At 50.4% G+C, this 14,366-nt stretch overlaps 5 protein-coding genes across 5 annotated transcripts; 2 read left to right on the plus strand and 3 right to left on the minus strand.

The window, feature by feature from the left end:
* Positions 1-817: 817 nt before the first annotated feature.
* On the plus strand, positions 818-3,697 carry N7503_003719 (NCBP1 family protein; the record flags this gene model as incomplete). Its single annotated transcript, XM_057063266.1, has 7 exons — positions 818-890; positions 941-1,035; positions 1,123-1,229; positions 1,300-1,567; positions 1,621-2,528; positions 2,583-2,764; positions 2,844-3,697. 7 exons carry the CDS (start codon positions 818-820, stop codon positions 3,695-3,697), a joined length of 2,487 nt encoding a protein of 828 aa, XP_056924181.1.
* A 923-nt stretch (positions 3,698-4,620) lies between these two features.
* On the minus strand, positions 4,621-6,118 carry N7503_003720 (C2H2-type zinc finger protein; the record flags this gene model as incomplete). Its single annotated transcript, XM_057063267.1, has 4 exons — positions 4,621-4,971; positions 5,041-5,214; positions 5,279-5,332; positions 5,387-6,118. The coding sequence occupies 4 exons, from the start codon at positions 6,116-6,118 to the stop codon at positions 4,621-4,623; spliced, it is 1,311 nt and encodes a 436-aa protein (XP_056924182.1).
* A 1,392-nt stretch (positions 6,119-7,510) lies between these two features.
* Positions 7,511-9,993, minus strand: rcoA (uncharacterized protein; the record flags this gene model as incomplete). The annotated part of the gene is made up of 8 exons (XM_057063268.1): positions 7,511-7,535; positions 7,587-7,662; positions 7,739-7,871; positions 8,020-8,490; positions 8,568-9,106; positions 9,315-9,484; positions 9,574-9,655; positions 9,873-9,993. 8 exons carry the CDS (start codon positions 9,991-9,993, stop codon positions 7,511-7,513), a joined length of 1,617 nt encoding a protein of 538 aa, XP_056924183.1.
* Positions 9,994-11,012: 1,019 nt separating this feature from the next.
* N7503_003722 (sterol desaturase family protein) lies at positions 11,013-12,121 on the plus strand (the record flags this gene model as incomplete). Its single annotated transcript, XM_057063269.1, has 2 exons — positions 11,013-11,281; positions 11,338-12,121. 2 exons carry the CDS (start codon positions 11,013-11,015, stop codon positions 12,119-12,121), a joined length of 1,053 nt encoding a protein of 350 aa, XP_056924184.1.
* Positions 12,122-12,511: 390 nt separating this feature from the next.
* N7503_003723 (Salicylate hydroxylase) lies at positions 12,512-14,062 on the minus strand (the record flags this gene model as incomplete). Its single annotated transcript, XM_057063270.1, has 4 exons — positions 12,512-13,063; positions 13,117-13,815; positions 13,879-14,001; positions 14,060-14,062. Coding segments are annotated over 4 exons (1,377 nt in total), but the record flags the coding sequence as incomplete, so codon positions are not given.
* Between the last annotated feature and the right edge of the window lie 304 nt (positions 14,063-14,366).

Genomic DNA, 14,366 nt, shown 5'->3' on the forward strand with positions numbered 1-14,366 from the left:
GGAGGCTTTTCGTTCAATTTTACCCGGGACCGTGGTCCCCCCAATTTACCACGCAATTCCTTCGACTTTGCAGCGCTAGAAACCCCGTTTTTTTCGTTCTATTTCGTCCTCCCTTTTTTCCTCTTTCCCTTTTTCTTTCCTTCCCTTGCTGTGTCATGTTTTTGATCCTACGTTTCTCTTTTGCAAATGTCATTGCCAGGCTTCTTGAAGCTTGGCTCGGCTTCTTTGTGACTCCTCCCCTGACCGGTGATGAAGCTACACTTTCCAGATCCGAATTGGATGGGCTCCTTGTTCTATGCGGCCCGTAGAGATGTGCCGTTGTATCGCAGAGTGATCCCCTGTTCGCATTCGGTCATGTAAGAAAGGCATTCTTTGTTAGCATTTTGATATAAGTGTCCGACCATGAAGCATTGATTACTCCTCAGACCAGTTGACGTGTTTATCTAACCATAGCAACCTTTCGAGGTAATGAATCACCATATATGACTTTGTATAACTTGGGGACATGGCTAGCTGCACTGGAGAGCTCATGGAAGCAAGAAGTAAAAGGAAACCACTGTAGACTGATCAATTTGGAAGAATGATAATAGACCCGATTGAATATTGTAGTTTCCTTGCAGATGAAGACTTAGCGAGACTATCGTCTCCCATATCACTTGGTCGGCAGTTCTTAGTTTGACTTGGTTTGTTTGGATGGTCGCTCGGGTCGGATTTTCCCCACTTCCGAGCTGCCATTTGCATTTACTAGGAGCTCCGGGTCGTCTGATCACCATTCTTCTCTCTCGAAACCCATTGTCCATTCAAGACCTTGCACGTTATGGCTGATTACGAGCGCCGGAATCATGGCCCCCGGGGTGGTGGTGGTGGTGGGCGCAAGCGCCGCTACAGAGGTGAGCGACATGATCAAGCTTCCCTGTGACGTTCACTGACAAGTTGGCAGATGATGATGATTTTGATCGCCGCCCTCAAAGACGCAGATATGAAGAGCCTTTGTTTGTCCAGGTCCGCCGCCAGCTGCTGACCATCGCCGAATCCGTATGAACCCACTGCCCTTGCATTGCGTGCTTTCTGCCTACGAGAACTATGGAACTTGGATACTGATGCGCAGGGCCCATTGAATAGGCTGCCCGGAAAGTGGAAGATGATATTATTGGAATCGCAAAGTCGGTCGCGGAAAACTTTGATGATGAGGAGCTGCGCGACACCTTTGTTAACATTTCCTTGGACCTGTACGTGTGCCTACCTACACCACTACTCAGAAACCCGTGACACTGGACTGACCTCACCACCTCAATGCAGCGTCCAGGAGCAACCGATGAAAATCCCATTCGTGGCGGCAATAACTCTGGTTGCCTACAATCTCAAGGCTGAATTGGGCGCAGAGGTGCTGAAAAAAGCAGGCGAGATTCTGCAGAAACACATTGATTCGGGGTCATGGCGAGAGGTGAAGCTTGTCCTTCGCTTTTTGGGAGGCTTGCAACCTCTCTTTGAGGGGGATGGTATCTTCCCGCTGCTGGAAGAGCTATTCGCCCGTGCGGTTGATCTCCAAACGGCATCTTCGGAAGACGTAAGTGGGCTCTGTTCCTAGGTGAATCACTCGAAACTAACAATTGGGTACAGTTGCTCGGTCTGGAGCTTGTCAAAGTCATCCAGTTCACTATTCCCTATGTGATGTCCTCCCCTGCCACGGGTTTCGAGACTCAGGCCATGGGACTTCTTGAGAAAACAGACATTATTGCGTCTACGCCGCACGCATTGGTGGACCTGGTAAATACGTTCAGCCCCGAGGAGAACAAGGAAGCCGCTGGGCCCAGTGTGATCAGTCTTCTTCAAAGTCAATTACAAGGCGAGGCTAGCCGGGGCTGGGAGTTGAAGTGCCTCCCCCGTCCCTGGAAGGGCGTCCAGGAAATTGAGCAGGATGAGCAGGATCTTGGTCAAAAGTTTTTCGAACCAGTCAACAAGGTCTCTTTCCCACAGATCAATGTCCCTAACCCTGTCCAGAATGGTGCCCGTCCTCTCTTCCCCGAGGTTTACATCTCAGTGTTTGCCAACCAAGAAATCGATACTGTGCCTCCACCTTCGGATGTCACGTCGTTGCTCTTGAGAGATGCGTTGGTGGATACCATCAATCTTCTCGACTTCAATCGCGTGGCTACAGCCAAGTATTTAATTGACGTGGATTGTTACTTTACCCCGGACACCTTCGTCAAGCGTGCCACTCCCTTTGACCGAATGCGTGATCTTGCGGGCCAGGGACAGTCGTGGAAGCCAGAGGACGTTGCGGTGGATGCCGTGTTTTCCCAGCTGTATCAGCTTCCCACCCCTGAGCACAAACTCGTTTATTACCATGCTCTCTTGACTGAATGCTGCAAGATTGGCCCTGCCGCCATTGCGCCTAGCTTGGGTCGTGCTATTCGATTCCTGTACAACAACCTCGAGACTATGGATCTGGAACTGAGCAACCGGTTCCTTGATTGGTTTGCCCACCATCTGAGCAACTTCGGTTTCACATGGAAATGGAGCGAGTGGTAAGTAGTGGATTTTAAACTCGTGGATAATGGTGAATGCTAACCTAGTACCAGGGTTGATGATCTTGACCTTCCTGCCATTCATCCCAAGCTGGCCTTCATTAATGGTGCTTTGGACAAGGAGATTCGACTCAGCTTTGCACAGCGTATTAAGGGCACTTTGCTGGAGCCCTACCTCCCTTTGATCACCGAGGAGAAGGAGAAGGACACCCCTGAGTTCAAATATCTTTCCGAACGTTAGTGAACCCTTTTTCCTTATTCTCTTTTGAAGGACGGTTGCACACAGAGACCCTGACACTGACCATGAAATGATAGTGACCCCTTACTCCAAAGAAGGACAGGAGATTATGCAACTCATTCGGAAGAAAGCCGGGGACGAGGAAATTGAGCCACTGATTACAGCGATCGAGGAACAGGCGCAAAGTTTGGGAGTGGAGGACCCCAAGGTCCCTTCAACGGATGCCTTGATGACCTCCATCTGTTTTGTGGGATCCAAATCCCTCTCTCACGTCCTCTCGTGCATCGAACGGAACAAGGAGCGTCTACTGGCCATCGGACCGGTATCGCAGCGGGCCCGATGCCAGATCATTGCCTCCGTGATGGAGTACTGGGCTGATCAGCCCGGTATCGCCATCAACATCATCGACAAACTCCTCAACTACACCATCATCACTCCCTATTCCGTCCTTGAATGGGCACTTTCGGAGTCCCTGAAGGCCGGGACGGTGCTAGCCAAGGCGCACATCTTTGAAATGATCTCCGCTACCGTCGGCAAGGTTACCAATCGCATGCGCCAGATCGTCGTGGCTCGTACTCAACCCGGCTTATACGAACCACAGCTGAGTGTGCTCGAGGAGACACTGTCCCGTGAGCGGAGTGAGATGCAGACGCTATTCAAGTTCATTGAGGACTCGATTGTGTCAGTGGCTGCAGGTAGCAACGACGAGCTGATGGAGCGTGGGGATGGTAGCGGCGATCTGCCTGAAGATGCTATTATCCGCCAATGGGGTCGTCGCTGGCTTCGTGTGTTCAGACGTAAGGTTGCCGTGGAAGAAGCCTTCATCATGGATTCTCTAGCAAACGCCACTCCGGTGGGCACAGTAGCCCCCATGCAGGCCGATGATGGAAATGATGGGGACATTAAGATTACTGATGCAGATGGGCAATAGTGTGTCCTCGGGTATGACAGGGGTACAGGATGCAAGAGAGAAGTGGGTCTGTCACGATGGAGCACTCCTAGCCTGTCACAATTACAATTTTTTTTTATTTCACTTATTCTATTATATTTCCCACATTCCTGTTGATCTCTTTTTTTTTTTTTTTGCTTTTTATGATCGAGTGTCACTGCACGAACCCATGTGGGGAACAAAGGAGAAGATCTTAATCTCCTGTCCTACATGAACAGGTTGTACACAAGTTTGTGCTCCCAACCCATTCCACTGCAGCAAAAGAAATCATATAGATCTATTTACTTCTGATGCATGCCATATACCGTAAGAGATCTATCATAAAGATAATCTTTCAAGGGATTAGCTAAGATTCTTATTGATGGCACGTTGTGCACGCACCTCTGAACTAGTTGAATTCGACACTTGGAACTCGACCTGCCCAATGCTCCACCTCGTGTGATAGTAGCGTGGTTAGGCAGCTGTCAAGGTAAACACTAAATAATCCGTTGACTAGAAGCGGTAAAAACAGACGAGCTCGGGCTAGTAACTTTCTAAAATGAGGATCTAGTTCTAGATACATGATAGACATCAGAATGATGATCTAAACAATAAGAATAAACCTTCGAAATCGCGGCTCTCCCCGAAACCTTGTTAAACTGTGCTTCGTGTACATAGCGCTCAGATAGAATACAGAGAAAATACAACACTCATAAATCATATAAATCTTGAACACGGAAATGAACAGAAGAAACCCCATGAAACCATACCAAGCCCTCCAAGAAAAACCCCGGGTATATAGATCCAGATCAAAGGATCCGAATCGCGCCATTCATTCTCGCATGAAAAGAGGGAGAGAGAAAATAAGAGAAAAGAAAAAGACAACCCCAAAATGAACAAAAAAGAACCCGAGGAAAGTATAGAATCTACCGCCGGTTCATCAAATATGGACCAGGCTCGTCTCCATCACTGCTGGACCCGCCCGTGTACATGGACAGAGTATCTTCATAGCTGCCTCGGCGCATCTGCGAAGGGTCTTCGTCCGATTCCATGGATAGCATGCGGTGCATCGAGTCGCCGGTCATGGACCGCTTGGTGGTTAGGATCCGCCGGTCCTTGCCTCGGCCTTTGATGCCCTTGTTGCTATTCTTGTAGAGGGAAGCGAAGTACTCCCATAGTTCACGATCTTGCGGATTGACGGATGCCTGGTCGCCGATTTGGGAGAATCGCATCGTTAATGAGCGGAGGGTAGATGCATGGAACTTATTCTGGTGGGACTAGATCAAGGAGAAGGATGTGAGCCTGTTGAACCGGAAGTTGGACCCATGAGTTGATGGATCTCTTACCTTCAGGTTCCCAAGTTGCGTAAATTTCTTGCCGCAGTCGTCCAGTAGGCAGGTGAATGGCTTGTTCTGGAGATGGGTTGTCTTGTGGGCCCGAACATTGCCCCGCTGAGCGAACCTTTTATGGCAGATATCACAGGAGTAGGGTTTCTCACCCGTGTGGCGGCGTTCATGGGTCTAGTAGAATGCATTTAGTCAGGTCAGGCTCTCTAATTCTGGGACGAGGGGTCGCAGGACTCACCTTTAGGTTACCCAGCTGCGAGAATCGTTGTCCACATGAAGGCTCCTTGCATATCTGCACTGCATCAGCTGAAATGACCCCTCTAATATCGAGAATCCCTCTACTCACAAAGGGCTTATCGCCTGTATGCGCTCGCGTATGGATATCCAGGTGTGTCTTCTGCGCAAAACTCTTGCCACAGTTCGGCAAGGTGCAGGTATACTTGCGTTTCTTGCCAGAACGCGACAACTGGCCGTCATTATTCAGAATGCAACGCGGAGGCGACATGGGGTAGGCTGGGTAACCCGGCGATGCTAGCTGCTGCAGTGGTGGCAGGGACTGCTGGGCCTGTGGGATCTGAGAGATCTGTTGAACCTGTTGGACTTGCTGAATCTGCTGGCCCGGTTGTTGTACAGGGGATGAGCCGGTGTCCGGTTTAGCCTGGATAGCTTTCATCAAGACATCAACTTCCGTCGAGAACTCGAAGTTAGCGCCTCCCTTCTTCACGGCCATGGCTCCAAGGCCCCGGGAATCGGTTCCCTTGGCTGTCTGATTGATGGCATTCTTTGCCGGTCGAATCTCCGGAAGCGAATGCAGTGGTTGCTCGGTCAGGCGAATCGGAGATGCGAGTGGGGGCTGACTGGCTCCGAAATAATGACCATATGGGTGTGTAGGCTGAGTGAGATGGCCAAAGTTGTACGGACCCGAGGTTGGAGCATGGTATGGAAGGGAATATGGTGCCGATGTGGCATGATGGGCATAGTAAGGGAACAGGGGGGAGTCCATCCGTCGATGGGCATAAGGGCCCATATGGCCATGGCCCGAGAACTCATAGGACGACACTGGCTCGGGGGTCTCCATGTCTTTTCTTTGTTGCCTTTGCGTTTTCCTTTTTCTTTCTTTTTTGTTCCCTTTCTTTTGGGACTCTGACGCGTGTCCTCAACAGTCACAATCACCTGAAGGAGTTCTTTTCTTTTTGTAATTTGGGTTCTGCCTGGAAGGTTAAAATAGAGAAGAAAGGTCTAGGATATAAGAAGTCGACCAGGAAACGAGCACGGGTCAGGGTTTGATCTATATAAGTCCGGATATGTGCATAGATCTGTATGATTGCCCACTAGTGGATCACAGTTATATGACGTTCAGAAGGGGGGGGGGGAGTAGTTCGAGGCTAGACGTGCATGGTCGATCGTCCAGGGATCCGTGGAGACCTGAAAGCCCGCATAATGGGACGCATCTGATTTAATATTGATTTGGCGAGACTTTCGTACCGAGGGACTAGTGTAATAATGGAAAAGAAATGTAATCAAATCAAATCCAAGTCCAAAAAAACTCGGTGTAGCATAAATGTTGACAGCCGCGACTGGCGACTACTAATCCTCAACTCCACACGACACATGACTGGACTTTTGCACCATGTTTGTCTCCTCTTTCTCTCTCTCGCTCCCTCTCTTTCTGCCTTTCTGATTCCTACTCTTCCTTCTCTGGACTTGTGTGATTTGAATGCACCATACTCGATCCATCAGAACGAGAAAAAACAAATCAATCACCTCGAGGGCGGCCCGGGCCTTCGGGCTTTCAAAGTGGACCAAGGATCGGCGACGAGTAAGCCTTTGCTGATTGGGGCATCCGGATGCGCCCGTCCGATAGTCGCCAATAGCGTCCGATCTTCGTCCAGCGAATATCCCAGCTAGCCGCCCATGGCCTGGGAAATTCATTCGATCTCTCAGCTCCAGATCGTCGATCCTCTCCTCGTGTTCCCTTCCAATGGTTTTTTTTTTTTTTTTTATCTTTTTCTTTTTCCCCTTTGCTTCTACGCTTTCCTGCACGTCGAGTGTTCCTGCAGGGATTCAGAGGCGAAAAGAAAACACAATCAATAGAATGAGAATAAAATTAATAAAAACAGGATAACTCGACAGACTCCTTTACCAGTCAGAACACACGGACCTGCTCGTACCTGGGGATCCACTCACGGCACTCGACATGTTCTATTGTACTACAGACCCATCCACTTGGTTCTGGTGTTACTCTTTGCAGTAAAAGATATTTGCATTTTTGTTTGCGACATTATTCCAATGAAAACACAGAAAAAAAGGGGGGGGACAATAACAAAGACACCGGCAAATTCGAAGAGCCCAACCCGGCTTGCAAGTGGAATCCAAAATCCAAGCAATAAAAAAAGGAGTCCGAATGTAAAAGATAAGACAACATAATGAAAGATGTCACATTGCGCCAAGACATCCCCTATCCCCCCTTTTACCGTCCAGTATAGTTGGAGTATCTAGAAAGGTCAGCATGATGCTCCATGGGGAGATCGAGAAGTAGGGCTTACCTCCAGATCCGTGCACGCATGTCTCCACTGCCAGTTGCGAACAGGTTGCCAGTCGGGGCTGGGGCAACGGAGATAACTACATCCCGCGGAGAAGACTCAGAGTTAGAATTGTCATGACACAAGCATTGATAAGATATGCAATTCTCACTCACCGGAGTTCTTGTGGCCCTGCAACATCATCTGGGCGTTACCAGTGACCGGGTCCCAGAATTGAACGCCACGATCCTTAGAGCCACTCATGACCCACTGGCCATCGGGCGTCAGGCACACGCTAAGCACGAAGTCCTAGAAGAAGGTTAGTGGGGAAATGACAAGTGACAGGGGAGAGCGGGTAAGAGAAAAAAAAAATATATATAAAAAAAGGGAGAGCAAAAAGAAAAAAAGCAAAAGGAAAGAAGCAGAAAAGTGAAATAGAAAGTAAAAAGGCACCAACCTTATGGCCCTCAAACGTCCGCACACACTTGCCGCCCTTGACGCCACTGTGGGGATGTAGGCCGCGCGGGACAGTCAATTCCCATAGCTTGATTGTCTTATCCAAACTGCCGCTGACCAGGTCGCGGCCATTGGGTGCAAAGGCAACTGAGTATACGCTGTCCTTGTGTCCATCAGGGTTCTCTAGTCGCTCCACCAGGTAGCCAGTGGTGGTGTCCCACACCCGCACGCTCTTGTCCAGCGATCCCGCAGCCACGTAGTGGCCGTCGGGAGACATAGCTACCGTGGTGACGCCATCCTCAATGCTGAGGGTGTAGACGAGCTTGCCGTCGAGGATGTCCCAGAGACGCACGGTCTTATCACCACTGCCCGAGGCGATATAGCGGCCATTGCCGGCGAAATCTAGCGAGTAGATGTCTTGTTCGTGACCGGTGAAGATATTCTTGATGGTACGGGAGGCAATATCCCAGACCTAACATTCGTATTGTCAGTAAACTCGTGAGCTCCCGGCGCAATCCAGTTCCATAGGAGTCCGGGGTGGTTACTTACGCGAATTTGCTTGTCCTCGGCACCGGTCGCCAGGTACTTTCCATCGGGACTGAAGCACACGCTGCGGATGTAAAGGTCACCATCCTTGTCGACGTTCTCATCCTGCAGGGTTGCCACATTCTGTCCAGTGGTCACATCGAAAATTTGCGCAGACCGGTTGCAGCCTGTCGCCAGGTATTTGCCATCACGGCTGAACCGAACACAGCAGACGACACTGTCGTGGCTAAGGTGGTGCACCAGTTCGACATCCAGCACACGCTGAACCTCAGGGTTGAACACCGCATACCAGTCTGTGCCTTCGCGCTTCTGCGACGGAGGCAAGTCCTCCGGGTTCCAGTTGGCCAACATGTTGCCTGGACGATCCGGGCGACCAGGGGCGGTCGGCTGAGTACCCGGAGGGGTCGGGCGAATCTGAGGAGAGGCACGAGGGTCAGGGTAGGCGAGCTGAGTCGGCTGGGGGGTAGCCGGGCCGGGGGCTGCACGGCGAGTCTTGCCAGGACCTGGAGAGGCGGTGGGGGGCGGTGGGGGGCCGCCATAGCCTGTTAGATTAAGAAAAGATAGGTCAGCAACTCGGCGTCAATTCCCTTAAAACTCTCACATACCGGTCACAGCAGCGCCCGGTGGATATCCTCCAAAGGAGCTCTGCAGGGGCTGTCCAGGCTGGGCGGCCGCCACAGGCTGTTGAAGGGCATGCGGGGGAGGCTGCTGATCCTGGGGAGGGGGGAGGAGCAAGACCGGGACCACTACCTCCTTGGTTGGCGTTGGCCATAATACCGCTAAACAAGTTGCTCGGGCCGTGGCCGACCTGTGGTGGCTGGCCCGGGGGGGCTGTATGCGCCGTAGGTGCGATGTGGGAGACGGTTTGGACACCGCGCGACTCGAGTTCATGTCGCAGCATGCGGATCTCGGCTTCGTAGCTATGAAACGAAGCAAATAATCAGTACAAGGACCAATTTGTGCAGGACAGCGATAAAGAGCGGGGGGAAAAAGACAAGGTCTCACTCACTCTTGCTTCATCTTGACCTGGGTTTGCTCCAGTTGATACACCTTCTGACGGATCATCTCCATCTCCTGGAGTTGGCCGGTAACTGCATGATCTATCAGTTAGAAAACCATTCAGCGCATTTCGTGACCTAGAAGTCGCAGCCATGGACAGACTAGCGACTTTAAAGAGAAAGGGGTCGCTCCAACGTTGCGCATTTCAGAAGCTAAGCAAAGCGTAGGTCGAAGAGGGGGCAGGTGGATAGGTGATGGTAGATTGCAGGTGGCAGATGGCAGATGGCAGATGGCAGATGGAACACATACACTGGTGCTCAAATTCACCGGTGCTGCGAGATTGACTCTCGAATTCCTGGCGCAGCTGATCCAACAACTCCGTCAAACGGGAGTTGGGAGCGGGCACCATCCCGCGATGAGCGTTATACATGGTGATTTGGTGGTGTTAAAAGCGGGTATTTCAACGGGTATCTAAACGTGAGGTACACTCGGAGCTGAAGGGGAAACGTCGGATCAGCGACAGCTTTTGCGACAACGAATCGCAGCTGGGGACAGGGTCACGAAGCCGATCACTAGGCAATTGCTGCTTGGTGAGCGACACCACGCAGCTAGCCACGGCAATAATGAGGAACCAAGAAAAAGAATTTGGTTCAGGGGAGAACAAAGAAAGACCCGGGTGGGTATTCGTGGATGAGGCGTGGATGGATAAGGTGTGGTTAGAGAGGGGAGAAGAGGCTGGGTTGAAGTTTGGGGGCAGAATTGGGCGGCTACTGCCGTTTGGCGCTGGAAGCGACGCAATAGGCGAGCGCAAAGACCGGGGTCTGGCCGGGAACTAAATACATCATCGGATGGAATTGAATTGACATGAATTGAAATGAAATTGACTTAAGTAGAGTCCAATTCAGCACACTAGTTGACTCACAAATATAATCAACTCTTCAATATTCCTATATGGAAATATAACAATGACCTGAAGCCCGTCCCTGTTTGCAGAACAAGACTTGGATTTACACCGAGAGCTGCGTCTTTGAGTACGGGGAACCACTGGTAGCCTTGGTGCCTTAGTGCCTTAGTACCATGGCATCAACTCCCGGTTCCTGCAGAAGCCAAAAAGGGGTAAAGACTTCTGCATACTACCACCACTTCTGTACAGTGGCATGCCGTTTTGTAGTAGCATCCTCACTAGAACTTGTTATCCGAACTTATTTATATGGCATAATGTTACTTTAGTTACTATCTCTACTCCGTACTCCGTACTTCCTATAAGTTCTTTATCTTGTTAGATTATTAAGGGGCCCAGCGGCAGATGCCGTTCCGCGCTGGTACGATGCGGGCAGAATTTATTATTCGCCCCTCGGACTTAATGTACACTTCTCCCTTTTAAAGATTTCTCTCTTCACCAATTACCTCCTCCCCCATTCTTCTTACTACCCCCGGTGTGAGTCGATCATGGATATCATTCTAGAATTGTGGGACACCTTTATTGGTGATCGAATGTATTCCACTCTTCTCCCCAACTCAATTGCCTCCTCCGTCTCCTTCCCAGGCTTCGTCAATGCCGCCAACAGCTCCCTATCCTTGTTCGGAGCAGCGGAACCTTTTATCTACGAGCCAGCAACCCAGTTGATTCATCTCGAACCCTCCAAATATGCCTACCTAAGTGCGTGGCCGCGGAACAACATCTACCGCCAATTCACCAGCTTCTTCTTGATCACTTGGTATGCGCCGACCCCCTGACGCCACCTGTTATGACTCTCCGTTAACACAAGCCTAGGATCTTTGGTCTCCTCGTCTACTTCGTTGTTGCGACGCTCTCATATATCTTCATCTGGGACAAAACCACCTATAAGCACCCCAAGTTCTTGCGAAACCAGATCTCCATGGAAATGAAGCAAGCCATGGGCGCCATGCCCCCAATGGCGTTGTTGACTGCGCCTTTCTTTGTTCTGGAAGTCCGGGGCTACGCCAAGCTCTATGACACCGTTGCTGAGGAGCCCTTCCCGTATTACAGCATTCTGCAATTCCCATTCTTCATCTTCTTCACCGATTTCTTTATCTACTGGATCCACCGTGGCCTGCACCACCCGCGAGTTTACAAAACCCTTCACAAGCCGCACCACAAATGGATCATGCCGAGCCCTTTTGCCTCCCACGCTTTCCACCCCTTGGACGGCTGGTCCCAAAGTGTTCCGTACCACGTTTTCCCCTTCCTCTTCCCTCTGCAGAAAGTGGCCTATGTCTTTCTTTTTGGCTTCATCAACCTCTGGACCGTCTTCATCCATGATGGCGAGTACGTCGCCAACAGCCCGGTTGTGAACGGAGCCGCCTGTCACACTATGCATCACCTCTACTTTAACTATAACTACGGCCAGTTCACTACCTTGTGGGATCGTCTGGGTGGTAGCTACCGCAAACCCAATGAGGAGCTCTTCCGACGGGAGACCAAGATGGGTGATCAAGAATGGAAACGCCAGGCCAAGGAGATGGAAGCCATTCTGAAGACTGTGGAGGGAGATGATGACCGCCACTACTCCGCCGACCAGAAGAAAACCCTTTGAGAGAGCAAGTCATGATACACGTGTTGATATGACCGTTGAGTCTAGGGTTAAATCATGGGTTTTTCTTTCTGGAGTTTTGGGCTCTGCTTGCATAGGTTCATTATGGGTCACCGGAAATTCTTTTCATCCGGGCGAACTCTCTGTTCCAACTACATTACTCTTAATATTGTGTTTGTATATTTGTTTTTAATATTTCCTCAAAAGAAAGGGACAAGGGCCCAGAGTAGCCTGTCTTGCCTTCTGTACATAGTTTCATACAACTAGAATGCACGTTCATGACCACAAATCTTGTTTTTCTTTTTCAGTTCAATTCTTCATGTCTTGTCTCATGTATGTGACTTCTCACATGTAGAGTGCTAACTTTGCCTACAAATCTCTTTGCACTTACAGCTTCCCGGCTTGTCTGGCTTTGTTTGGCAAGAACCAATCCATATACTTGCGCTGCAACGTAGGAGTGACGCCCGTGACGGGATGAGCTGGTTCTTTGCCTCCGTCACAGTACTTCCGTACCGCCTCTTCGGCATGTCCCTGAACATCATATCCATAAACATCCATCACGGTCTGTGGGTCCCCATACAGGTTGCTGCTGCGTACAAAGTATGTGCCTTCCAGCTCGGGTGCCATGGCTGCGTCACGTCCTTGCTGCAAAGGCCCGTCTGGCAGTTGCCAGATGGCTCCATTGATATAGGACACTTGTTGTTTAGCAAATGCTTTGGGCATGCGCTCTGTCTCGTAGATCTCGACAGCCTCTTGGATACCGATCCTGCCCTGAACAACGGCCTCAAGGCACTTGGCGAGGAAAGCACCATCTTCCATTGAAGTGGCTGCTCCTTGCGCCATGTGGTTCACCATGGAATGGGCTGCATCGCCCATAAGAACCACGTTCTTCCGGGGTGACGACCAAGATTTCAGGGGGCCAGTCACCATGAGTGGCCAACGCGACTAGAACAAAAATGAGTATAGGTGTATGTCATGTCCCTTGAAAAGGTACTTACGACTTCCGGGATCATATCTACGATGCGCTTGATACGTGGATCATAATCCTTATATTCCTCTCGCATCTCCTCAATGGGCACTTCGTCTTCGGTAGCCCGCAGCTTTTCCGGTCGATGGTGTGAAAGGACCAAGTTGAACATGGTGCCGGCCGAAATTGGATATGTAATTATATAGGACTGAGGAGCCATCCACACCTCCATGGTCAGCTTTTCGATGAGCTCTTTGGCAATTGGGTCCTGGCGAATTTGATCGTATGGCACCATGGCTCGGTATGCACAGTTGGTGGTTGGAGGTTCCGGCCGCACGTCTGGAAATAATGTTCGACGGACAATACTATTGATTCCATCCGCGCCAATGCAGAGATCGAACGTGTATGAATCCCCTTTCTGAGTAGTCACGGCGACCTTCTCAGCTTGGTGGTCGATCTTGATGACGCGTGAGTCAATCTTGATCGTGGCCCCGGCCTTTGCAGCAATCGTAGCCAAGCCCTCATGAAGATGCGCCCGATGAACCACCCACCATGGTCTTTGAAGATCTCGTTCGATTGTGTCAATTTTGGTATACCCGACTGGTGTACCATCTTTGCGCCGCATGTTCAATTCTTCAAATTGCACCAGGTTCTCTCCAATGACCTTATCCACGCCCCACCTCTGAAGAAGCACGGAAACATTTGGGGTCATCTGGATTCCTGCTCCGATCTGATTTGATGGTTCACTTGTATAAGCTTGCTATCCGTCATGATTCAAATGGTGGGGACATACTTCACCTAGCTCTTCAGCCGCTTCCAACACGGTGACTTGGGCGCCGGCTAGGCTTATTGCAATCGCAGCAGCCAGCCCACCAATACCCGCACCAACAATGCCGACATGTACTGGACGAGAAGTCTGGTCAAAGTTAGTGATATTGATTCTTTCTATCTTGTGCAAAAAGTGCAGAACCAACCATAATGAAGGATTACCGCCAATAGATTGTCGATAGACCGTATACCAATTGTGTCGTAGGCCTATGCCGGGATGGGACATCAATGGCGATTTAAATGAATTCATGCAACAGTTACCGGCATGCATATGAGCGGGGCCTCATGATGCATAACTGCCGAGCCGATTCGGGGAAATAGGATGGACATAGTAAGGTACTGTATGATAATCAGATCGGGGACTTCGGGAAATGTTGTTTGGTTCGCAGCTCCGGATTTCCATCTAGCGCAGCCACCAAGATTGCGGGGATCTGCCAAGCATTTGAACGAGGC

This window comes from Penicillium pulvis (genome assembly GCF_028828015.1).
Source record: "Penicillium pulvis strain IBT 33274 chromosome Unknown contig_1_segment0_segment0, whole genome shotgun sequence".
Taxonomy (NCBI): Eukaryota; Fungi; Ascomycota; class Eurotiomycetes; order Eurotiales; family Aspergillaceae; genus Penicillium; species Penicillium pulvis.